Source organism: Macaca nemestrina, chromosome 2, assembly GCF_043159975.1.
Source record: "Macaca nemestrina isolate mMacNem1 chromosome 2, mMacNem.hap1, whole genome shotgun sequence".
Lineage (NCBI taxonomy): Eukaryota > Metazoa > Chordata > Mammalia > Primates > Cercopithecidae > Macaca > Macaca nemestrina.
This window is the reverse complement of record NC_092126.1, coordinates 60,149,098-60,174,145: the sequence shown is the minus strand read 5'-3', so window position 1 is coordinate 60,174,145 and position 25,048 is coordinate 60,149,098. Positions and strand designations below refer to the sequence as shown.

At 40.3% G+C, this 25,048-nt stretch overlaps 1 protein-coding gene across 10 annotated transcripts in view; it reads left to right on the top strand.

Annotated features, from left to right (window-relative positions):
- Nucleotides 1-25,048, top strand: part of LOC105488561 (ventricular zone expressed PH domain containing 1) — a 274,214-nt gene that overhangs the window by 106,635 nt on the left and 142,531 nt on the right. For all 10 annotated transcript variants that reach the window (XR_011619845.1, XR_011619848.1, XR_011619849.1 and 7 more), the window contains one exon: nt 17,718-17,938. Coding sequence is in view for 2 of the 10 variants with exons in the window: in XM_011752748.2 (XP_011751050.1) it covers nt 17,718-17,938 (221 nt within the window). In the remaining 8 variants the exon portion in view is untranslated. The remainder of the gene's footprint in view (nt 1-17,717; nt 17,939-25,048) is intronic.

Genomic DNA, 25,048 nt, shown 5'->3' with positions numbered 1-25,048 from the left:
CATCAAGACATAAAATTGGGCGTGCACTGTAGTATTCCATCATCAAATAGAAGTGGTGTATACGTGATCAGGGTTGAGCAGGTCCTGAGAACACAAGTAAGTTACATGAAGAAGTAGCTTAAATGCCCATGGTCTCCACTCCTGCTACCCTGCCTTCTGTCTCCCAGCCTCTACCTATGGCCTCATGGGGAGTTTCCTGTGATCAGTTAACAGAGGAAGACGCTAGGGCATGGTTTACAGATGGCTCTGCACGATATGCGGCATCAACCAAAAGCAGACAGCTGCAGCACTACAGGACATCTCTGGGACATGCCTGAAGGACAGTGGTAAAGGAAAATCTTCCCAATGGGGAGAAATTCAAGCAATGCACATGGCTGTGCACTTTGCTTAAAAGGAGATGTGGCCAGACATGCAGTTATATATATGGGTTGAGCTAATGGTTTGGCTGGATGGTCAGGGACTTGGAAGGAATATGATTAGAAAATTGGTGACACAGAACAATAGAGAAGCTGAGTGCCAAATCATGAATGAAGTCCTATTCACAATTGCTAAAAAGAGAATAAAATACCTAGGAATACAGTTAACAAGGGAAGTGAAGGGCCTCTTCAAAGAGAACTACAAACCACCGTTCAAGGAAATCAGAGAGGACACAAACAAATGAAAAAACATTCCACAGTCATTGACAGGAAGAATCAATATCGTGAAAATGGCCATACTGCCTAAAGTAATTTATAGATTCAATGCTATTCCCACTAAACTACCATTAACATTCTTCACAGAATTAGAAAAAACTACTTTAAAATTCATATGGAACCAAAAGAGAGCCCATATAGCCAAGACAATCCTAAACAAAAAGAATATAGCTGGAGGAATCATGCTATCCAACTTCAAACTGTACTACAAGACTCCAGTAACCAAAACAGCAGAGCACTGGTACAAAAAACAGACACATAGACCAAGGGAACAGAATAGGGATCTCAGAAATAAGACTGCACATCTACAACCATCTGATCTTCAACAAACCTGACAAAAACAAGCAGTGGGGAAAAGATTCCCTATTTAATACATGGTTCTGGGAGAAGCGGCCAGCCATATGCAGAAAATTGAAACTAGCCCCTTTCCTTATACAAAAATTAACTCAAGATGGATTAAAGACTTAAATATAAAACCCAAAATGATCAAAATCCTAGAAGAAAATCTAGGCAATATCATTCAGGACATAGTCATGGGCAAAGATTTCATGATGAAAATGTCAAAAGCAATTTCAACAAAAGCAAAAATTGACAAATGGGATCTAATCAAAGAGCTTCTGCACAGCAAAAGAAGCTATCATCAGAGTGAACAGATAATCTACAGAATGGGAGAAGATTTTTGCAATCTATCCATCTGACAAAAGTCTAACATCTAGAATTTACGAGGAACTTGAACAAATTTACAAGAAAAAAAAACAAACAACCCCATTAAAAAGTAGGCAAAGAACATGAATAGCCATTTCTCAAAAGAAGACATACATCTGGTCAACAAACGTATGAAAAAAAGCTCAACATCACTAATCATTAGAGAAATGCAAATCAAACCCACAATGAAATACCGTCTCACACCAGTCAGAATGGCAATTATTAAAAAGTCAAGAAACAGCAGATGCTGGCAAGACTGTAGAGAAATAGGAACACTTTTACACTATTGGTGGGAATGTAAATTAGTTCATCCATTGTAGAAGACAGTGTGGTGATTCCTTAAAGACCTAGAGGCAGAAATACCATTTGACCCAGCAATCCCATTACTGGGTATATAAAGAAAGGAATATAAATAATTCTGTTATAAAGATACATGCACAAGTATGTTCACTGCAGCACTATCCACAATAGCAAAGACATGGAATCTACCCCAATGCCAATAAATGATAGACTGGATAAAGAAAATGTGGTACGTATACACCATGGAATACTATGCAGCCATAAAAAGGAATGAGATCATGTCCTTTGCAGGGACATGGATGGAGCTGGAAGCCGTTATCCTCAGCAAACTAAAATAGGAACAGAAAATCAAACACCACATGTTCTCACTTGTAAGTGGGAGCTGAACAATGGGACACATGGACACAGGGAGGGGAACAACACACACTGGGGCCTGCAGCGGGGGTGCGGCAAGGGAGAGCATGAGGAAGAATAGATAATGCATGCTGGGCTTAATACCTAGGTGATGGGTTGATAGGTGCAGCCAAACACTATGGCACATATTTACCTATGTAACAAACCTGCACATCCTGCACATGTATCCCGGAACTTAAAATAAAATTAAATTAAAAAGAAAAGAAAATTGGTGACACAGAGAAGGAAACAACAAACACTGGGGTCTACTTGAGGCGGGAGGGTGGGAACAGGGAGAGGAGCAGAAAAGACAACTATTGGGTACTGGGCTTAATACCTGGGTGATGAAATAATATGTACAACAAACCCCGATGATACGTGTTTACCTATGTAACAAACCTTCACTTGCACCCCCAAACCTAAAATAAAAGTTAATAAAACAAAAAGAAAATTGGTGACAAAGAAATTTTGGGAAGAGGTGTGTGGATGGACCTCTCTGAGTGACCAAAAACTGTGAAGATATTTGTGTCCTCTGTGTGCTCTCAGCAAAGGGTGACCTTGGCAAGGAGGATTTTAATAATCAAGTGGATATGATGACCCACTCTGTTGACACCACTCAGGTTCTTTCCCCAACCACTCCTGTCATCGCCCAATGGGCTTATGAACACAGTGGCCATGGTGTCAGAGAAGGAGGTTATTCGTGGACTCAGCATCATGTACTTCCATTCACAAAGGCTGACCTAGCTATTGCCATCGCTGACTGCCAATCTGCCAGCAGCAGAGACCAACAATGAGCCCTCTATATGGCACTATTCCTTGGGGTGTTCGGCCAGCTACCTGTGGCAGTTCGATTACATTGGACCACTTCCATTATGGAAGGGACAGGGTTTGTTCTTACTGGGATACTCTTACTCAGGATATGGATTTGTCTCTCCTACATGCAATGCTTCCGCCAAGACTACCATCCATGGACTTGCAGAACGGACTTGTCGACTGCCGTGGTATTACACATAGCATTGCTTTTCACCAAGGAACTCACTCTACAGACAGAAATGCATGCATTCATGATCATGGCATTCACTGGTCTTACCATGCTCCCCTTGATCCTGAAGCAGCTGGCTTGAGAGAACAATAGAATGGCTTTTTGAAGTCATAATTACAATGCCAAACGGGTGACAATACTTTGCAGGACTGGGGAAAAGTTCTCCAGAAGGCTGTATATGCTCTGAATCAGCATCTAGTATATGGTACTGTTTCTCCCATAGGTAGGATTCACAGGTCCAGGAATCAAGGGGTGGAAGTAGAAGTGACACCACTCACAATTACCCCTAGTGACCCACTAGCACCATTTTTGTTTCACATTCCCACGACATTATGTTCTGCCGGCCTAGAGGCCTTAGTTTCAGAGTGAGGTATGCTGCTCTCAAGATAGTAAGTTCTCATGAGAGCTGGTTGTTTAAGTGTGTGGCACCTTCCCACCCTTGCTCCACTTTCACCACATGATCTGCCTATTCCTGCTTTGCCTTCTACCATGAGTAAAAGCTCCCTGAGGCTTCCCACAGAAGCAGCTTGCAGAACTATGCTTCCTGAACAGCCTGCAGAACCATGAACCAATTAAACCTCTTTTCTTATAAATTACCCAGTCTGAGGTATTCTTTATAGCAATGCAAGAATGGACTAACACTCTATGAGTGTTAGTCTCTATGAGTCAGATACTGTGATTAACTCCTTTTAATAAACTGAGCCATGCAAGGTTAAATAACTTGCCCAAGGTCCATGTCTGGTTAGCTACAGTGCCAGATTCAAACTTAGGAAAAAGCTTCCGAAACCACTTTATAAACAACCATATTATTGCACTTGCCTGCTCAGACAAACAAGGCACAGCTAGGAAGGCTTTACATGGTACTACTACCTTTTCATTCCTCGAAGGTAAAATTTGCCATGTAAATGTTTATCCAAAGAAAATCTTTCACATATATTGACATTTTAAACAGTCAACACTTTCCTTGCTAGTCCCTTACTCATCAATTCTACTTTGCATGCAGTAAGAAAGCCTCTTGAAACCCAAATGCCTGATCACATCTCTGGGATGGAGAAACTGAACCCATCGCTCAGACAGACCAGCTGAATCCAACAGAAGGGTGGTGCTAACAGGGTTTTCGTAGCTTTGTTTCAGTTGTGGTTCTGGATTTTCTAAAGTGGCTCTAAACCACCAGCCAATGAGAGTATTTGAGATTTTATTTTAAGGCTTAATATCTCAAGCTCTGAACAAACAACAAAATAGGACATAACAAAAGTCTTCCAATAGAATAGGACAAACAATCATATACCAGCAGTAGATAGAAATGTACCTCCTCCAGAGTGATGACCACTGGTTAAAAATGGCTTTTAAAACCTGATACTGGTTTCTCTACAAGGGAAGTATGTAGAATAAGGAAGAGGGGTGGGGTAGGAAGGGGCTCACAGATGCTGCCAATGTTGTTGATAATTTCCTGTTACATTACATATATTTATATACATTCTTTCATATGTAGCGTATATTCCATAATGTCAAAGAAAAATACAATCATCGAATATTTGCTATGTGCCAAATAGTATGTCAAATATGTATCTTTATAATAAAACATTCAGGCTGTACTAAGAAACTTATTTTTAAATTCACTGATATTTCTGGCATCATTAGATCATATTAAAAATAATGCTAATAATAACAATTCATTGATACCATTGTTTTATCACCTACTCTATGCTAGATACTTTACAATTATGTTTTCATTGTTCCTCACAACATCGTGAAGTAGTTGTGTCAGCTAAGATGAATTTGGTAATAGCATATCCAACTAAAGCTGATTCAGAAGAAAAATATTTATTATCTCCTATAACAAGAAGCCTGGAAAATATGGTGGGTCCCCGGTTTGTTCAGAAGTTCCACAACATCATCAAGAACCCTTGATAAGCTTCTTTCCATTCTCTCTCTATCATCATCAGTATATTTGAATTGGCCCCATAAACATACCCCTCACACTTGAAAAGATAGCTGCCCAGATCCAGGTAGTGCATATAGGTACAACAATGTCTGGTTAAGGAATAGGGATGCGTTCTTCCATCTCTTTTTATCTGGGAGGAAAACATTTTTCAGTAGTCTTCTACCCTAGAAAACTTCACATCAGGTCCAGCTGCCCAGGATTAAATCACATACCCATGCCCTAGTTTAAAGGGAGCCTGAGAAATAGAATAGCTGTTTCCACTTTATAGCAGGCTGGGGGATCTCCTAATAAGAAAGAAGGGGATACGGTGAGATACGATTAGTGATAGGCAATCAAAAGTATCTGCCGCTGAACTCTTAGCTCCAATCTACAGATGAAGCTTAGGCTCAAACTGGTTAAATAAGATACTGTGCCTTTTAAATGGTGCATTTAGACAAGACTATCCAGTCCACAGCCTGTAGGCCACATGAGGCCCAGGACAGCTTTGAATGCAGCCCAACACAAATCCATAAACTTTCTTAAAACATTATGAGATTTTTTTGTGATTTGTTTTTCAGCTCATCAGCTGTTGTTAGTGCCAGTGTAGTTTGTGTGTGGCCCAAGACAATTCTTCTTCTTCTGATGTGGTCCAGGGAAGCCAAATGATTGTACACCCCTGATGTAGACCATTGATATAGTTTGGCTGTGTCACCACCCAGCTCTTATATTGAATTCCCACATGTTGTGGGAGGGACCTGGTGGGAGGTAATTGAATCATGGGGGCATATCTTTCCCATGCTGTTCTCGTGATAGTGAATAAGTCTCATGAGATCTGATGGTTTTAAAAAGAGGAATTGCCCTACATACGTGCTCTCTGTTTTCCTGCTGCCATCCATGTAAGACATGACTTGCTCCTTCTGCCATGATTGTGAAAATGGACTAATACAACCATTTACATTCAAGGTTGATATTGATAATGTGAGGTTTTCATACTATCATGAAGTTGTTAGCTAGTTGCTTTGTAGTTTCTATTGTGTGTTGCAGGCTATGTACTTAAGTGTGTTTCTGCTTTAGCAGGTATCATTCTTTCATTTCATGTTTAGAACTCCCTTAAGGATCTCTTCTAAGGCTGATCTAGTGTTAACAAATTCTCTTACAGCTTCCTTGTCTGGACAATATTTTATTTCTCCTTCATTTATGAAGCTTTAGTATGGTGGGGTATGAAATTCTCGGTTGAAATTTCTTTTCTTTAAGAGTGCTAAAATAGGCCCCCAATCTCTTCTTGCTTGTAAGATTTCTGTTAAGAAGTCTGTTAGCCTGATGGGATTCCCTTTGTATGTGATCTGCCCTTTTTCTCTAGCTGCCTTTTAGATATTTTTGTTTAGCGTTGACTTTGGACAATCTGGTGGTTACATTCCTTGATGATATTCATTTTGTATGGTATCTCACAGGTGTTCTCTGCATTTCTTATGTCTAGATGCCTACCTTTCTAGCAAGATTAGGAAAGTTTTTGTGAATTATTCCTTCAAATATATTTTCCAGATGTTTTACTTTTTCTCCTTCTTTATCAGGAATACCTGATTGGTATGTCACTTTACATAATCCCAAAAACTCTGGCCTGAGACTAAAATGTCTGTGCAGCCATGCCACTGGTTTACCAAAGAATGGCTGACTTTATATGTACCGGGATTAAAGATGGCATCCTGCTGTCAGTCCCAGGTCTGGGAAAGTACAGTTTTTCCCATTGTCTTTCCTTCAGAATATCTCCAAGAGCCTCTCCCCAAGTTAACTCTAGGGCTTGAAAGAAACAAACTGCTTTCCCTCGGCCTGGGTGGCATGGATCCCAGTGGAAAGGTAAGTCACAAAGGAGGCTGTCTGCCTCTCTTATGTACTGATGACACAGGATTCTTTTGGTGCTGCTTTGCCAGCTGAAAACCTCTATGGCCAGTGGCACCTCTGCCCAAGTTTTTCTTGTGACCATTGGGCTGGCTCTGCCCACTCAGCCTGGCAAGCTGTACTTGGCTCACACTACTGGCCCAGACCCCATATCCACCACGGGTGAGCCAGGCGTGGAATGGCAAGGGATGTGTGAGAGAGATTACAAGATCCGGCCACAGCAAGCCAGGTGCACTGGCTGCTGCAGCAGGCAGCTCCAGGCATCAGCAGAGGTGCAAGCTCCATGCAAGCCTGCAGCTGGACCAGGCATGCCTCAAGCAGCTTCTGCTTTGGGCACTAGTGTCTGGACAAGAGGAATGTGGTGGTGCCCAAAAACTTGGAGATGCCAACAACCGTGGAGCCCCAAGGGGGTGTTACAGCATGTCACAGCTCTGACTCAGGGAGTCCTGAGGTCTGGGCCTCCAGAAGGGTCGCAGCTCTTCTCCCCTAGTCTGGCAAATGGGAGCATGTCACCACCCACAGCTTGGAGGGCTGGCCAGAAACATGTTTCAGCTTGTTCATATTACAGCTCATTCAGTCCTTCTTCCCTGCTCCAGCCCACGGCTCCTGAACAGGCCAGGCCCCACCATTGGTTTCTGTCACATGGGGTGGCCACCTGGCACTGGCAGAGGCCAGGAGGGTTGCAGTATTACAGCTCCTTTTGTACTTACTGTTCAGTGGTCCTGGGTTTTTGTCCCACATCCAAGAAGAATGAGGTTAGGCGGACACCTTGAGAGTGAGCAGGGCAGAGGAGAGTTTTAATGAGTGACAGAACACTTCTTCACATGAGAGGGAAACCCGAAGTGAGTGGCCCCTACCCAAAGGTGGGTAGTCTCAATGTTTGGCTGAGTCTGGGGTTCTTATGGGCTCTGAATAAGGGAGTGCATGCTGATTGGTCCATGGGTGGGCCTGGAAAAATCACCATTTGATTTGCTAAAAGGTATCAAGAAAGTTCTCACTCTGGTTGTGGATTCCAACCAGAACTGGCAGCCCAGTTTTCAGGCTTCAAGTTGTCTTTGGCTTGGGTTTCACCAGGGACCTACCCCTTTCTGCCTAGGAATTCGTCTGTCTCCTGCTGCTATCAGTAGGGCTTCACTCACTTTTATCAGCCAGATGCTGTCATGGGTGCTGTTTCCAGCATTTTCCTCTCCAGGATCTGGGGTGTCCTTCACGATTCTGGTGGAGTCCCATTTTCCTTCTTGAATTAAAGCTCACAGAGTTGATCTTTATGTACTATCTTGCTATTTCCAAATGTCTGAGGCACTCTGAAAATCCTCTAATCTGCCATCTTAGAAAACAAAACAAAATGAGGTGTTTTTAAAAAAATGGTCACAAATAACCAATTCATGACCAACTCCAAAAATAAAACAAATTTCAATATCTCCAATTAACACTACTTCATAAATGTCTTACCAAGCACATCAGGATCCATTTGAAAAAGGATTAGGAGAAAAATTCCTCCTTTGACTTTCTTAAAATTACAATTCTCATTCTATGAGATTGGGATTGGATTCTCATTCTATGGGATTGGAAATTATAATTGTAACCCTAACTCATTGTCCCAAACCAAATGGATCTCTTCTTTTTAAAAATTACATTATTCAAACTTTTTTGTCTTTTATTGGGAGAACCAAGAAAATAAAAGTATTTCAGCATATGCCGTGCTACCCACACTTTTCATATTCTTCTGTAAACAACGAGGTTACAAGTGAAAAGCAAATGACTGTCCCCAGTCTTCAATCTGCACACCTGAGTCAGGTCACATTTACAAAACAATATGTAACGGAGAGAAGAATTAATATGTGGATGGAAAACCATGCTCACATGGATTAGGATGATTAGTAATTTGCTAGTGAAAGAAAGCCCAATTAGTGCAAAGGCAATAAGAAAATCTGCCCATGGTAGAAAGAAGGGAAGACAAACTGGAAAATATGCTGAAGACCTAAAATCAAATAAAATTTCACCTGACCTCAGTAAAGCTAACCTTGCATCTCTCTGGGTATGATTGCAATGGTTTCATAGAAATTCATCCCAAAGTTTTTTTCTTTTTACAGAAGATCCACAAGATCTGAAATTCATCAATGGATTGGTCTAGCTATATACCCATTTCTATCTATCTATCTGTCTATCTATCTATCTGTCTATCTATCTATCTATCTATCTATCCATCTACTTATCTATTCATCCATCCAGCTCTGTGATTTTACATTTTCAAATTTACCTACTTGCTAAAAATGTCTTTGTAACCCCAAATCAATACTATAGTGCTTTCAAAGTCATTCACAGATGTGCACAGAGTAGCAAAAACTTCAGTTGTCCCCAACTGAAGTTGAACACCGTGATGCCCTGCTTTCTTTGTTCAGCTCTCATACTGTAAACAAGTATCTATTCTTTTCATGGCCTCTTTATTGCCACATTTTTCTTATCTTCATGCTTTTTGTTTTTGTTTTTGGTGATTTCACTGTTTAAAGTGTCCCCTAAGTGTAGTGCTAAAGTAATCTGTAGTGTTCCTAAGCACAAAAAGACTGTGATATGCCTTATGGAGAAAATACATGTGTTGGATAAGTTTTGTTCAGGCATAAATTACACTGCTGTTGGCCATGGGTTCAAATTTAATGAATCAACAGTATATATTAAATATCTTTAAACAGAAACACACATAAAACAATGTTATGTATGAATCAGTTGACAAAAATGTGACCAGAGGCTTGCAGGAAACTAACCCTGAATTTCCTAGAAACAATACTTCAGTATTGTCTAATTCAGGATTGTAATTTTATGGAACATAGCTACTTGTTATTCCCAAATAACAAGAATCAACATATTGTACATACAGTCATCCCTCAATATCTGAGGAGGATTGGTTCCAGAACCCCTGTGGATACCAAAATCCAAGAATACTCAAGTCACTTGTATAGAGTGGCATAGGACTTGCATACAACCTATGCACATCCTGCTGTGTCCTTTAAATCATCTCTAGATTATTTATAATACCTAATAAAATGTAAATGCTATGTAAATAGTGTTATTCTATGTTTCTATCTGTATTATTTTTATTGCTGTATTGTTTTCTATTTTTTTCCAAATATTTTGACCTGCAGTTGGTTGAATCTGTGGATGTAGAACTCTCCAATATGGAGGGCCAACTGTATCTATATAGGGAGGTATATAGAGTGATATATCATCATATTCATCTGCAATATGAGTCTATTGAACAGAGTCCTCTGAGCTGAATTTTCTACCTGCCTACATTCTCCTACATTCAGGTAAACTGTCCTGATTTTCCCATGATTAAGGAGTTTCCCAGGATAAGAGACAAGAGACTTGCAGTGCTAAAACTGGGAAAATCTTGGGGCAAACAAAGAATTGTTCCCCCAATACCAGAGTTTCTCACAGCCAAAGCAGCACTGAGGTGGGAGGAGAGCCCAGTACAAACCCTTCAACTCTTGGTCTGCAGCTAGTAACCCCCCATTAAGAAAGAGATTCTCATGGAATAAATACACTGCCAGGCAGTTAAGCACTACTGGCCACACTTAGGCTTTTGAAGGCTCCTGAGAAAGGCCTGGGTCACTCTGGCAAAGTTCCACTGAGAGAACATTAACAAAAAACTCATTTGCTTTACATTTCTAATGGCCCTTGCAAGTGTATCTTTGATGTGTGTAGAGATTTCAAAGCGTTGAACTATGAAGAAAGATTGTGTTTAAATCAAATAGTGTAAAATACAAATGCCTGGTGAATGCAATATTTTCATTCAGGCAACTAATATATCATTTTCTTTTACATGTGTAAAGTGATAAAAGACAGTGGAGAGAAAAATGTGGATTATAGGGCCAAATCCACATTTCCTACATCAGCAAATTCTCAAATTTTCAGAGATTTAGGACTCCACATAGACCAGTGATTCTCAACTTTGGCTGCACATTTGAATCATACAAGGGGTTTAAAAATTCCTATGCCTGAGCTCCACCCATTTCAATAAAATTGAATAGGAATTGGGAAGCAGGAGAGATGTACTTGGCATCAGAATAGTTTTAACAGCTTTCCAGGTGATTCTAACGTGCAGCCAGTGCTGAGAACCACTCACAAGGAGGACAGCATTGAGAAAGAATATCAGGAAACTTCTGTGTTCAGCAGGGAAGAATGAATGCTGTCATCAGCTGGTGATGCCTACCACAGGTGGAGTACAGAAAGGAGGGCTGCAGCCTACAGAGCTGCCCTAAATGGTTTTTATCAACCCTAGTGATGTGGAAACATTCAAACTCTGGAATCAGACGGATCTTGATTTAATATTGGCTCTGCCACTTATGACTATATTATACTTATACAACTTTAATGAAGTTACTATCCTCTTGACATCAGCATCCTCATCTAGATACTCATTTTGCAAGGTCATTGTGAAGATTAAGTGAAAATGCGTATGTCAAGTACCAGACACACAGTGGATGCTTAGTGAATGGAAACTATTGTTGTTATTATCAGACCCCCACATTTTCATGTTTGGCCATTTTCTGAGTTGTGTTCTTTTATTCTGCAAAGAATAACAGAGTAGCTTTATGAAATTGGACTAGTAGTATTATAAAAACAAAATAATAAAAAGTGAAAAAAATGGCCAATGCAATTTTGCAAACATATAATCTAGTGCAGGGGTCAACAAATTACTGCCTGTGGGCCAAATCCAGCCACATCCACTCATTTATTTTTTGCTTTTAGCTCTTTTCCCACAACAAGAGACCATCTGGCCCATTAAACTGGAAATATTTACTGTCCATTCCTTTAGAGAAAATATTTATTTGACTTCTGATCCTAGTTCATCAATACTCAGTGTGGTTCATGGACACCAAGACCCTTTCAGGGGATCTGTAAGGTCAAAGCTATTTTTACAATAATACTAAGACATCATTTACCATTTTCACTGTGTTGACATCTGCATTAATAGAACAAAGCAATGGTGGGTAAAACTGCAAGTGCCTAGGCACAAACCAAGATACAAGACAGTGGCACCAAAGTGTACTCGTAGTCATATTCTTTACCACCACACATTTGCAGGACAAGAAAAAAAGCCAGTTTCACCTTAGTCAGTGTTTCTCAGCCTTGGCAATATTGACATTTTGGACTAAACCACTCTTGGTTGTGTGGTTATCTTGTGCGTTGTGGGGTGTTTGGCCTCTACCCACCAGATACCACTAGCCCTCCCTTTCTCCTAGTCATGACAAAAGTGTCTCCAGACCTTCTCCAAATGCGCTCTGGGGAGGAAAAAAAATCACTCCTCTCCCTTTCTTTTCCCCACTCCCTCCCCCTGGGAACCACTAAATTAACCTGATGAAGCAGTAGAAATTATTAATTTTATTAAATCTCAATCCTGAGTACACATCTTAAGTTTCTCTCTGGCTAAATGGGAAGGATGCATTGGCTTGGCACTTATGCTGCTGATTGCAATACAGAAATTCAGTGGTTATCGGCCGGGCGCGGTGGCTCAAGCCTGTAATCCCAGCACTTTGGGAGGCCGAGGCGGGCGGATCACGAGGTCAGGAGATCAAGACCATCCTGGCTGACACGGTGAAACCCCGTCTCTACTAAAAAATACAAAAAAAAAAAAAAAAAAAAAACTAGCCGGGCGAGGTGGCGGGCGCCTGTAGTCCCAGCTACTGGGGAGGCTGAGGCAGGAGAATTGCGTGAACCCGGGAGGCGGAGCCTGCAGTGAGCTGAGATCCGGCCACTGCACTCCAGCCTGGGCGGCAGAGCGAGACTCCGTCTCAAAAAAAAAAAAAAGAAAGAAATTCAGTGGTTATCTTAAGAAAAAAAAAAAACCCTTGTGTTATTTGCCTATGTGCCAAACTAACCACTTTTTTTTATGGAACAGTTTTTACTTGAAACAATAACTAATGAACAATCTATGATTCTTCGTTTGGGGCTATTTGGTAGACATTATACAGAAAATGAATGAAGTGAGCCTTTCCTTTCAAGCAAAACTACAGATATTAGTATTTGTTGCCAGTGATACAATTTGAGCTTGCATATGAAAACTGAAGTTTTGGAAAATCTATATCGCCACTGTAAACTTGAAAGTTTCCCAATACTTAAAAGACTTTTCTGATGAGATCAGTGGTGAAAATAGTGAATGCAATGTTTTATATTATATAATGAAATGCATCAACCTTTGGAAGATATGCCAAACTCAGTAAACCAGTATTTTTCCAAATGACTAATGCTTAATATTTCAAAGTCATGCATAGGCAAAAGATTTAATCAAAGTGCAAGACAGACCAGCGGATTTTAATGTAATAGGATACAAAGTTAATTAAAGTCACATATCACAACTAACCTTTGAGAAACTACTACTTGGTGAGTTTTGGTGTAGTATCCAAGAAGAATATTCACAATTATCAAGGCAATTCTGAAAATAGTCCTCCCTTTTCTAACTTCATATCTTTATGAGGCCAGATTTAACAGATCAAATACAGAAACGTATGAGAATCTAGACGTCATCTATTAAGCAGTTACTAAAAAAAATGCAAAAATATACAGGAATGCAAGTCTTCTCACTAAATTTTTTTGTTTTGGAAAATGTGATTTTTTATGAAAATATACATTTTAAAAATTGCCTATTTTAACTTCCAATATGGCCAATATCAATAGATATAAGCCAAATGACAAAAACGCTGGGATCTTTGATAATTTTCAAGAGAGTAAAGGGGTCCTAAAACCAAAAGATTTGAGAATTGCTGATCTATTTTGTGTTTGCAGAGTATTTATAATATTTATATAACTAAATTAAACATTATTAACAATAAAGACCACATAACTCTAATGATGAATGAGATATAGGAAAAAGGAGTGGGAAAATATGTACATAGGTCGTTTAGTTTTTTGGGTATTTTTTGTTTTTGTTTTTTGATGGGAGGAGCTGGCAGTATAGCAAGTGAGGGTCTAGATGTAGAAACAGGGAGGGCATATGTGGCCTTGAGCAATTTAGTCTCCTATCTGTGCTTCAGTTTCCTCATTGTTAAAGTGGCAATGATTCCAGTACTTACAGCATTATTTGGAGGATTACATGAGTAAATCGCTAAAAAGAGTATAGAATAGGCTTGGTGCTTAGAGTAAGTGCCCTGTCTGGGTCAGCTATTTTTGTTTAATAATAAACAATGAATTTGTGTCAGCAGGGATAAGGTCAGACCCACAGTTATGGCTTACAGGTGCTGACCCTGTCACCTCAATGGGATGACTGAAAGCAGGAAAATCCAGTCACTAGCCCCCAGAGACAAAATATCATGAAGCTGAGAAAGAACTTAGAATCTCCTAACCCCCTTCCTGCCCTAATATCACACTTTCTAATCCAGAATCACATCTGTTACCCCTGTGAGGTACATGGATGTGCTCCAAGGTTTCAGAGCAAATGATGTGAGGTTGGCTTGGTTTCATACGTCAGTTCCAGAGCAGTTATAATTTTTCTTGTTCCTGCACTGTGATTAATTTTCCCTTCAGCTCAGTTTGGCTGCCAGCAATCATTTGGAATTACGTTGATTTCAGCAAAGACCCACACAACGACCTTCACCTTTTAAAAGACACATGCTTTAAAGAAGGGGCTTGCAAATTTTTATAGTGAGAAGGATTCTTAATGAAACCATGGGGACATTTATTGCATAAGCAAATGAAATGTTTGTGAAATGGTTTTAAAAATTCTAATGAAAAATCTACTTCTGAAAGTAAGGAAGTTACCTCAAATTTTAAATTATATCTTAGTAGGACAAACAGTATATAAAATTCAGTTCCTGTATCTTCCTACCACCCTATATCAAGCAGGATAAATTTACGGTAATTGTTTTCTAAGGTTGCTGAGAATGTTGAGTTGAGAGTCTGAAACCTTGCCAAATTCGAATGTCACCTTCTCTCTGAGATGTGTCCTAAGTACACCATTTACCATTGGCTCCCCATTCTTCATTTTCCTTGAGGCACATTTCTCCATCTAACACACTATATATTTTACATAGGTATTTTGTTTAGTGTCTTTCTGCCTCAATATTGTGGCAGGAATTTTTGTACTTTTTCTTCAGTGATATGTTCCTGACTTCTAGAACGGGGTCTGGCCTATGGTAGGGACCCCCCACATCCAGCTTTTACCTTTAAATTGGGAATAAAAAATGTCCCTTGATTCATTGCATCATGAATTCATACATAGAGCCTTTGAAGTAATAAATGAGTCTATGTTGCAAAAAAAAACCTGTTGGACCCAAGAGCATTTAAGTATTGTTCTGCAACCTGGCAATTGTATGAGCCAAAATATGAAACAGGGGCTCCAGGAACATATTCCAGGGGTCTTTCATTTTCATTCATCTAACATTATTCTTTGATGAATAGATGTCTTTAGCTTCAACCAGCTGTCCAGCTCATGAAAGCACAAACCTCTGTCTCACATACCCATACAGGACACTGTGCCTTAGTGGGGTTTAAAAAATAAATAAGGGATTGATGGCAGAAGTACCCCATTTTCCCCAAGTGATGTGTTCCAGTGCAATTGTACATGGAATATTTGAAAATCAAGTACCAAAAATGAGGGAACTTCACTACTTAAATTTGTTCTGTACTAAATATTTATTGTAAAGCACAGAATTCCTTTGTAACAACATGCTTTATAAGGTCATATTTTGATATCTAAGATTTTCTTAAATCAGTAAATTGAGACACACACACACTGGGTGTAGAATCCACAAGCTCAATTTTGGGCCAGGATGATGATTGATGAATAAGAAGTAGCTCCTTTAGAAGACTTGACTGGCACATGTAACCATTAGGAAATTATAAATAAAAGGTGGGGGGGATTGTGTGTTCTTTAAAAGCAAGGGCATCCTTTCATTCACCTTTGTTATCTGGAGTCTCGTAAAAGCATATTATAGGCATGCCATACCTATTTGGTGATTAAATAAAATCATGAGTAAGCAAATGATCAAATGCAATTAAGTACTAAAAAGATTTTTGGCTAGACATGGTGGTTCACGCCTGTAATCCTAGCATTTTGGGAGGCCGAGGCAGGAGGATTACTTGAGCCCAGGAGTTCGATACCAGCCTGGGCAACATAGTGAGATCCTGAAATAAAAAAATAGTCAAGTGTGGTGGCACATGCCGGTGGTGCACCTACATAGGAGACTGAGGCGGCAGTATAGCTTGAGCCCAGGAGGTCAAGGCTGCAGTGAGCCATGATCACACCTCTGCACTACAGCCTGGTCAACAGAGTGAGACTCTGTCTCAAAAAGATACTAAAATAAAAGAAAATTTTAAGATTTTTAAAGAGTCTATAATGCAGTAAAAATTTACACAGAAGGAGTCACTGGAAACAGCCGCATGGAAGAGTTGCACCTTGTAGGAAATTAAGGCTTCAAATGCTAGAACAAAGGGTAAATAGGAATTCCTAACAAGGAGAGTAATCTAGATCTGTGCACCAATCGGTTAGAAGGACTGTCAGCAGCAACCTCCAATATATATTTATTTATATTTATACGTATGTTCCACTACATTAACAAGAAAAAAATTTAGACATACACAAAAATAAGATTTTAAAAGAAAAGTTAAAGATGAAATAAGTAATATTTTAAATTGTTATTTATTAATGGTATATCATTATTTCTATTGGGCATAAATCTACATTTCCAATAACCTTTTCAATAATTTTGAATATTGAATTTTATGGCTAACTTCCAGTCATATCAGATTGGATCACATTGCCTCAAAATATGGCTAATAAGGAATTTTAATAGGTATAAGAGATGTGTCCGCTAAGCCATTTTCTTATTTGCTCATGCCTACATTATTCATATTGTCCTTAATCCTCTGTTCTTTGAAGGAACTTAAATGACTTGTGAAAGTTAGCTTGGTTGAAGCTAGATAATAGAATCTACTCAATCGGCCAAGCACATAAAAACTGTAATACACTGAAAGATGCTTAAAGTTAACAAGTCAGCGAGAAAACCTGTGGCAAGGAAATCAACCTAGCACACTAGTGGAATATGCAACCATCACCCGACAGATGGGTTGAGTGTGCCAGGGTCAAGGCTCACTTTAAGACCATGGACCACACCTGCCCCATGCAGGTGGAGTTAGCAGTTCACATAGTTGTGAAAGGTGCATGTGTGGGGTCCGATCATTTATGATGGTTGAGATATTTTGACCTGGAAAGATAGGTTAATGAGAATATTTGCATATTAGTCTGTCCTGGAAATCAGGAACAAATTAAAAACCTCAAAGAAGCAGATTCAGAGGAACTATGAATGAAACCTATTATTCAACTTGAGCTAGCTCCCTGAGTGTCAACTCCCTATAGAATCTGCTGCTCATGGGACTCTGATTTTTTTTTTTTTTTTTTTTTTTTTTTTTTTTTTTTTTTTTTTTTTTCTGAGACTGTCTCCCTCTGTTTCCCAGGCTGGAGTGCAGCGGCACTATCTTGGCTCATTGCACCCTATGCCTCCTGGGTTCAAGCAATTCTCATGCCTCAGCCTCCCGAGTAGCTGGGATTATAGGCATGTGCCACCACGCCCAGCTAATTCTTTGTATTTTTAGTTGAGACGGGGTTTTGCCATGTTGACCAGGCTGGTTGCAAACTCCTGTTCTCGATCAGGAGTTCCAAGCCATCCACCCACCTCAGCCTTCCAAAGTGCTGGGATTACAGGTGTGAGCTACCGTGCCTGGATGATTTTCTTTTAAAAGATAAACCTATTTTCTTCATTGTTTTTGGCAGGAGAGAGCCAGGAGCTGCCTGACATACCTGGTGAGCCAACTGGCCAACATGGAGCATTCATTTCACCATATTCTCCTGCTGGAGATTAAAGGCATCACCGACACCTTCTCCTCAATCTTGGGCCCTCAGAGCAGAGACATCTTCCGCATGAGCAACAGCTTCACCGCCATTGCTAAACTCCTTACCCGACAACTGGAAAATGCGAAGGCTGGAAGTGGCAGGTGAGCAAGAGCTTCTGTGTACTTCAGGGAGCTGCTGTGCACCTGTGGAGGTAGAATGCAGACAGCTAAGCCTTTCTAACTGCCAAAGGAAGCTAAAACCTGTATCTCAACAGAGAATAATATCTGTACAAATTATGGCACTTGCCAGAATCTTTCTTCTAAATATGTGAAAACAAGAATGTAACAAAACAATAAAAAGGTTCACAAAATATGGTAAAGGAATAAGAACGTAGTACAAGGAATATTTTATAGCACCCGTTTATTTACTCAACAAATTTAACAATTTAAGTTGTCATACTGAATAATTTAACATAGCTTACTGCGTACCAGGAAGCTAGACACATATAGAGAGATAATAACATGTTCCTTGTATTCAAGAAGCTCACTGACTAGTATGAGATAAATATTTAAGTGCATAATGGGAGAATGGCAGAATGGCGGAAAGCTTATGCTTATCAACATGGGTTCAAGAGGCATGGAAAATACAGAGATGGAGTATCTACTTCTGTATCAAAGGGAGAGGGGTGGAAATCTGATATCAGAAGAGGTTCCCCTGAAGAGGTGATATTTTGAACCAAGTAGCGAAAGATGACCAGATTTCACCAGGCTGTCTTTCGGGCAGCATTTGAAAAAGCACTTTCTGGAAACAGAAGTCATTTTGTATGACTAGGGTTATGTCACAAGGAAAATAACATTAGGAGTGCTAATGAAGTGGTAGGCAGGGACCAGAGGATGACAGGCTCAACAAAGTGGACTAAGGAGTTCAACTTTACCCTCTAAGCAGTGAGGAGTGATTGTGGAGCTTCGTACATGGCAGGGTACAATCAGTCCAGATTTCAGGAAGCCCATCCTGGCCCCAGTGCAGAGGATGTCTCAGGAAGAGGCAGATGAGCCAGATCAAATGAGGGAAGAGCAGAAAAGTGTGCATAGGTGTTGGCCATGAGGAAATTATTGACGATTGATGTGAGGAAGCTGCCATTGGTGTGGCTAGCAGAAAACAGGGTGATGGGGGTTGCAGAGAGAGAGGACACAATGCACAAACTGGCCTTTTAAAGAAGCTTGTCTTTGGAAAAAATATGCAAGGCCATGCAAGATTGAGGGAGGGGTTTTATTTGTTTTGCTATGTTTTGAATAGAGAGAAACTTAAAAAGCTTTATGACCTTTAGAAGTTACAAAAGCCCTTTAAGTATGTAATCTCATTTGATCTTCATGACCATTCTACAGGCAAGAAGGACGGATGTCACTTACTCCTAGTTTATAGAAGAAGAAACAGAGGCTCAGATACTGGTTAAATATATTCCCAATGTTACACAATGACTAAGTGACAGAGGATGGACTCGACCGCATCTCCATAATTCAGATCACAGGCAATGGAAGGTGCACAGTTATGGAGGAGGGTGGGGCCATTTGCGACTAATGTCAAATTCTGTGGGGGTTTTTTGGAATAACAAATGATGCATGCCATTTCCAGTGTGAAACAAGAATTCCATGAGAGGTCATCTTGATAGAGTAGTGAGCATTTAGTCATTTGGGTCCACTTTATGTTCATCATGGTGTAGAGCCTGGAGGTCCTAAGAGACATAAGGTACTATCCTTACCATCAAGAGTCACAGTCAGAGGATGTGATGTGCATGGAGAAAAAGGAATGCACTCTCCAGCAGCCAGGGAGTTGAATATTTCACAGAGAAGGTAAAATTTAAGTTCATTTCCTATTTATTATCTTCCACGTGCCAAGCATTTCTCTAAACACTAGGTCAAGTTGCACAGAATGAATGAAAATTCCTCAGATAGGGTAGAAAGGACACCACAAACAAACAACCAAAAATAAATAGCACATGCCAAGATACAAGGGCTTAATAGTATGTGCTCAGACTAAGGAAAGACAATTTGTTCAGTAGGGCAAGAAAGTAAGTTGAAAAGTTAGGTCGGAGGCAGATTATCAGAGGCCTTACATGCTATGTTAGAAGCAAGGGTTTGTTCTATAGGCAACATGTAAACTTGGAAAGATTTTACTCCAGAGAATGATCACAGCTCTTAGCACAGGAATTAGCAGATAGTAAGCACTCAAATATTTTCACCAAATGAATAGGTAAATCAGGAGTAACTAACATCATAAAGCATTGAATTAATTTGACTGGAGCACCCAGCTGGCAAAAGACAAACTGAGAGGTCTAGACAAAATGATGAGAGCCTAAGAAGTCAGGGCAGATCATTATAGTAGAGAACACAAAATTACGAGGAACTGATCACCTATTGGAGGTGGAGTAAGAAGAGGGTAGTGGATGAACACCCAGAGATATGTAGCTTAAGTGATTGCACAGAAATGGAGATGATACTGATAACCAAGAAAGGAGGTTGCAGGAGGGAAGCCAACCTGGGACGGCCTCTTAGCCCCTGCACAGAGAACATAATCTGACCAATAGTGTCATCAAAGTCAATAACTATTCACAGAGGTAGAGTCATTGTAAATGTCCTTTTCTTTCAACACAATGGGTTTGATCGAGCATATAAAAATGTGTTGTCACCTCATTTGATATACAGATGCCTATTAGAAGAGTTTCTTAACCTTGGTATTGTTGATATTTGGGCTAGACTGAGTCGTAAGGCTGCCATATGCATTATGGAATATTCACCAGCAGTGCTGGCCGCTACCCACTAGATGATAGAAGAAGCACCCCCTTTCAATTGTGACAACCAAAAATGTCTCCAGGTTTTGCTAAATGTCCCTGAGGAAACAAAAACCTCCCCCACTTGAGAATCACTACTATATACATATACCATTCAAAAATAGCATTTTCATAGACCCATAAGTTAACTGGCAATAAGCTAAACACGTGGCAGCATCCAGGAGAATCAAGACCAGCATCATTAAAAAGATTTGCCATTTATATGCACCCACAAAGTCGCTGTTGGACAATTTTAATGATGTGGTTTTAGAAATTTGGTTTACAGTCTCTGCAGCTGGTGTCTGAGGGAGCCATTCTGTGCTGTATGCACAGCTGAACTGTGTGTGTCTTCTCCAAGCCATGGCTGAGATGTGCCATGAGTGAAAGTTTGAGCCCATGTCCTGGCCAGTGCTCTCCTATTCTCTATTGTCCCTATGGACACAAGGTTTCAAGAGGCCAGTTGACATTTCTGAGATTATATATGTGAAAATCTTTACATAAAGAGAAAAAATATTATATAAGGGTGTTACTTAGGCATCTTAACAGGAAAATCCATTTTTAATAAGTAGGCCTGTATTAGTCCATTTTCATACTGTTGTAAAGAACTGGCTGAGACTGGGTAATTTATAAAGTCAAGAGTTCGGCATGGCTGGGAAACCTCAGGAAACTTACAATCATGGAAGAAGGCAAAGGGGAAACAAGACACCATCTTCACAAGGCAGCATGAGGTGCCAAGCAAAGCAGGAAGAGCCCCTTATAAAACCATCAGCTCTCATGAGTACTCACTCACTATCGCGAGAACAGCATGGGGGAAACTGCCCCCATGATTCAATTACCTCCACCTGGTCTCTCCCTTGACACATGGGGATTATGGGGATTACAATTCCAGATGAGATTTGGGTGGGGACACAAAGCCTAACCATGGTCAAGCCCAACTCAATTAGCAATGAACAATTACCCCAAGAAAAGAATTTAGGAGATATGTAGATAGGAAGAAAAAATAAGGTCCTACTTGAAAATATGAGTCTGCATATATGAGAATGCATTTAAAATATTTTTAAACTATTTTTCTGAGGTTAGAGGGCAGGAGAGTAGGAAACAAAGAAAGAGCAAAATGAAATATAAAGAGATGAAAAGGTCACCACTCACCTCATACCACTACTGCCATCATCCCCCACCTCAACCTCTCTCAACTGAAAATACTTCTCTCAGTTCACCCCTCATTGTCAATCTTCTTCTAATTGATTGTAATTATTCAGTGGGAATCTCTAAACCCTCGTGTGGACAGCCAGTCTTTTGTCTGAATGGCTCATCCTCTCTGGGATGGTTGTTAAGGCTTCTCTCCCAACATCTTTTCCTTGAATACCCTTCATTGTGACCATTTAACTTCAGTCATTTTAATCTCTGCCCTCAAAGCAGAAAGGTCTACACTTTTGTCGAAAGCATGCAGCAAAATCTGATCCTTACAATTAAAGGGGAAATGAATAAGTGAAGAGAGCTTGAAAGAAAATTAAAGATGATAAAATTCAAAACAGATGTCATCTAATTTACAAAGCTGACACATAGCCCAGCAGGCCAGATTTTAGACTTCAGGCCAAAACTACAAGATTATCAAAAGAAAAACAATTAGCATCCTAGAGAGAATGAAAAACTGAAGCAGACAGGAGCCTTTCTTGTGCCAAATGACTGAATAAATTGAGTGAGTTTTGTTAGAAGCACCAGGTGAGCCCACTTGCACTTTTCCTGCTCCTGTTTTAGAAAGCATGTTTATATGTAAATAATAAACCAACAGAAGCTAAATAACAGGACAGCCAAGCAAAGCATTTATATTTTTTAAATTAATTCTGCAGAAGCAAAAGTGTACAAGAGCTATTATGCATTGAAAAGGAGAAGGTGTCAGGTTGGAGAAGAGATCTATACCTTTCAATACCGTGCAAGTCCTAGCTACCCCTAAACATCAAGCTGTTTGTCTGCCAGGGCCCAGTTGAAGCTGGAGAGGGAGAGGGTGAGCTCAGGGCACCTCTGTAACTGACTGAGCCGAGCAGTGGAGTGATCATTGCCTAGAAGATGCCTTTGCCAAATGAATGTGGCGCCAGGGAGGCTGCTATAATCAGGCACCATCAGAATGGGGGCAATTTGTCACAGGTGGTCTTAGTAGGCGGTTACGCTCAGGCCCCAGTTGGGGATGGAAACTTTGAGGGATGGAATTTGTGGAAAGAAAGCAGCAGTGGGAGATAAATTTGAGGAATGAAAAAAGATAGGGAGAGAGGATGATGATGGCAAAAAGCAGAAGGGGAGACCTGAGGAAAAAGGAGAAAGGGTCCTGACACAGGCCTGGGGCAGAGGAGGGTGAAGGAAGGTTACAGTTCTCTCAGATCCAGCCTGCAAACTTCAGTCAAAGCCATGAAAGTCATGGGGGAAAAAAAGAAGTTTTTTTGGGCCGGGCGCGGTGGCTCAAGCCTGTAATCCCAGCACTTTGGGAGGCCGAGGCGGGCGGATCACAAGGTCAGGAGATCGAGACCACAGTGAAACCCCGTCTCTACTAAAAATACAAAAAATTAACCGGGCGCGGTGGCGGGCGCCTGTAGTTCCAGCTACTCAGGAGGCTGAGGCAGGAGAATGGCGGGAACCCGGGAGGCGGAGCTTGCAGTGAGCCGAGATCGCGCCACTGCACTCCAGCCTGGGCAACAGCGTGAGACTCCGTCTCAAAAAAAAAAAAGAAGTTTTTTTTGTAAGAAAAGTTTAAGACAAAGTGTGTGATTAAAGCTTCTCCAATCGTTTGGCTTAATTACATGAATGTTGCATTTTTTTGTTGTTGTTTTGGTGGTGATGGTAGTAGTGATTATGAGATTTTATGTTTGCTCTTCACTTTAAGAATCAAGCCTGAAAACAGAAAGGGATAATAAAAGCTAAATTATAGTCAAAACTGACTGAATAGGTGTAAATCTGACTTTGGTATAAGTGAAAAGAGATGACACAAAGGAGGGAAGGAAATAAAACAATAGCACATGCGAGAGAATGAAGGGAAAATACGGTAAGTCGACTATGTTCACAGAAAAATGACTCCAGGAAATCTGTCTTCCTTGGAGTGGCTCCAGAATTCCATTTATCCCACATTCCATGCAATGAACATCAAAGAAACGGAGCACAGCAAAGAGACACATTTGATGTATTGTGTGGCCCTAATGTATACTCAAGTAACACTGCCTGTAAAGAACCCTTTCAACTACGAGGCCCTTTGCAACCTGTCATTCCAGAGTTCCCATCTTGACATCCTGGGAGTCACATCAAAACCTAACTCTGCTGAAATAACAATAATGCACATGCTTAGACATCATTTCCCCAAGACATTGTCCGAGACCTTGAAAGTAATGGCTCTTCACTGAGTCCACAACACAAATTTCAGAAAACAGGGGGCCAAGTTCTTCTCTGCAACTCTGCAAAAAATTCTGCATATGTAGGCCTGATCAACCTTTAAACCAGCTCTTACCACATGGTAGATCCTGTGCTAGGGGCTTTCACCTCTGATATATTGTTTAATCCTCACAACAAAAAAGTCTTTTCATATGCATCAGGATAATAGAAACTTCATATTAGAGCATAATAGGGTAAACCTTTCAGACAAACAAGAACAAAGTAAAATTCTTGCTGAGTCCATGGTAATTCCTGGAGGGTCAATAATACAAATGCCCAGACATCAGTTCATTAAGTTTCTTTTAATTTCTTCTTTTAATCTGGTCCAATGAATCTCAAATTTCAGAGTGGATGAGAGTTACTGTGTTCATAGTATTACATGGATAATTCAAAAGAATTTTAAAGGAATGTCAAGGGTAACTTTTGCCTATTCCTCCCCAAACTGGTACCCCACTAACTTTTACCATCGCCTTCTAGAATGCCCTCTTTGTGCCTCTCTTCCCATTGAAGGCTGGCATTCAGAACCAAGACTCCAGTTTGCTACTACTTCTCCATGAGGCCTTTTCCACCCACCATCACACATAGTGATCTGTACTTTCCTCTCAGCTCCCACAGCTCATACAACCTCTCTACCTCCCAGCACATGCCATCCTGCCCTGGAGTATTAGGTGTCCTTCTGTGTCCCTCTACTCTTCCACAAACTTGAAGAGCTAATATTCACACCCTATGCTCTATGGAAGGAAAAATAAGATCTTATAAGTGTTTACAAGAACTTCCACATTTTTAGGTAAGACATGTTTGTACAAAGAAAAACTGATTCTTTGAAAGGAGCTGTTGGTTCAGGGAAGGTACACGAGTCAGTTCAGAACCATAATTAAAAACATGTGACATTCTGGTCAGCGTTGCCCCTGCTTAGGAAAAGCTGACTGTAATTTTGCACCACCAAGGTAAATTTTAAGAATGAAACAAGAGTTTTGATAAGAAACAAGTAAATCTTTTCAATCTAGAGAGGTCTACGGTGGTCACTTGT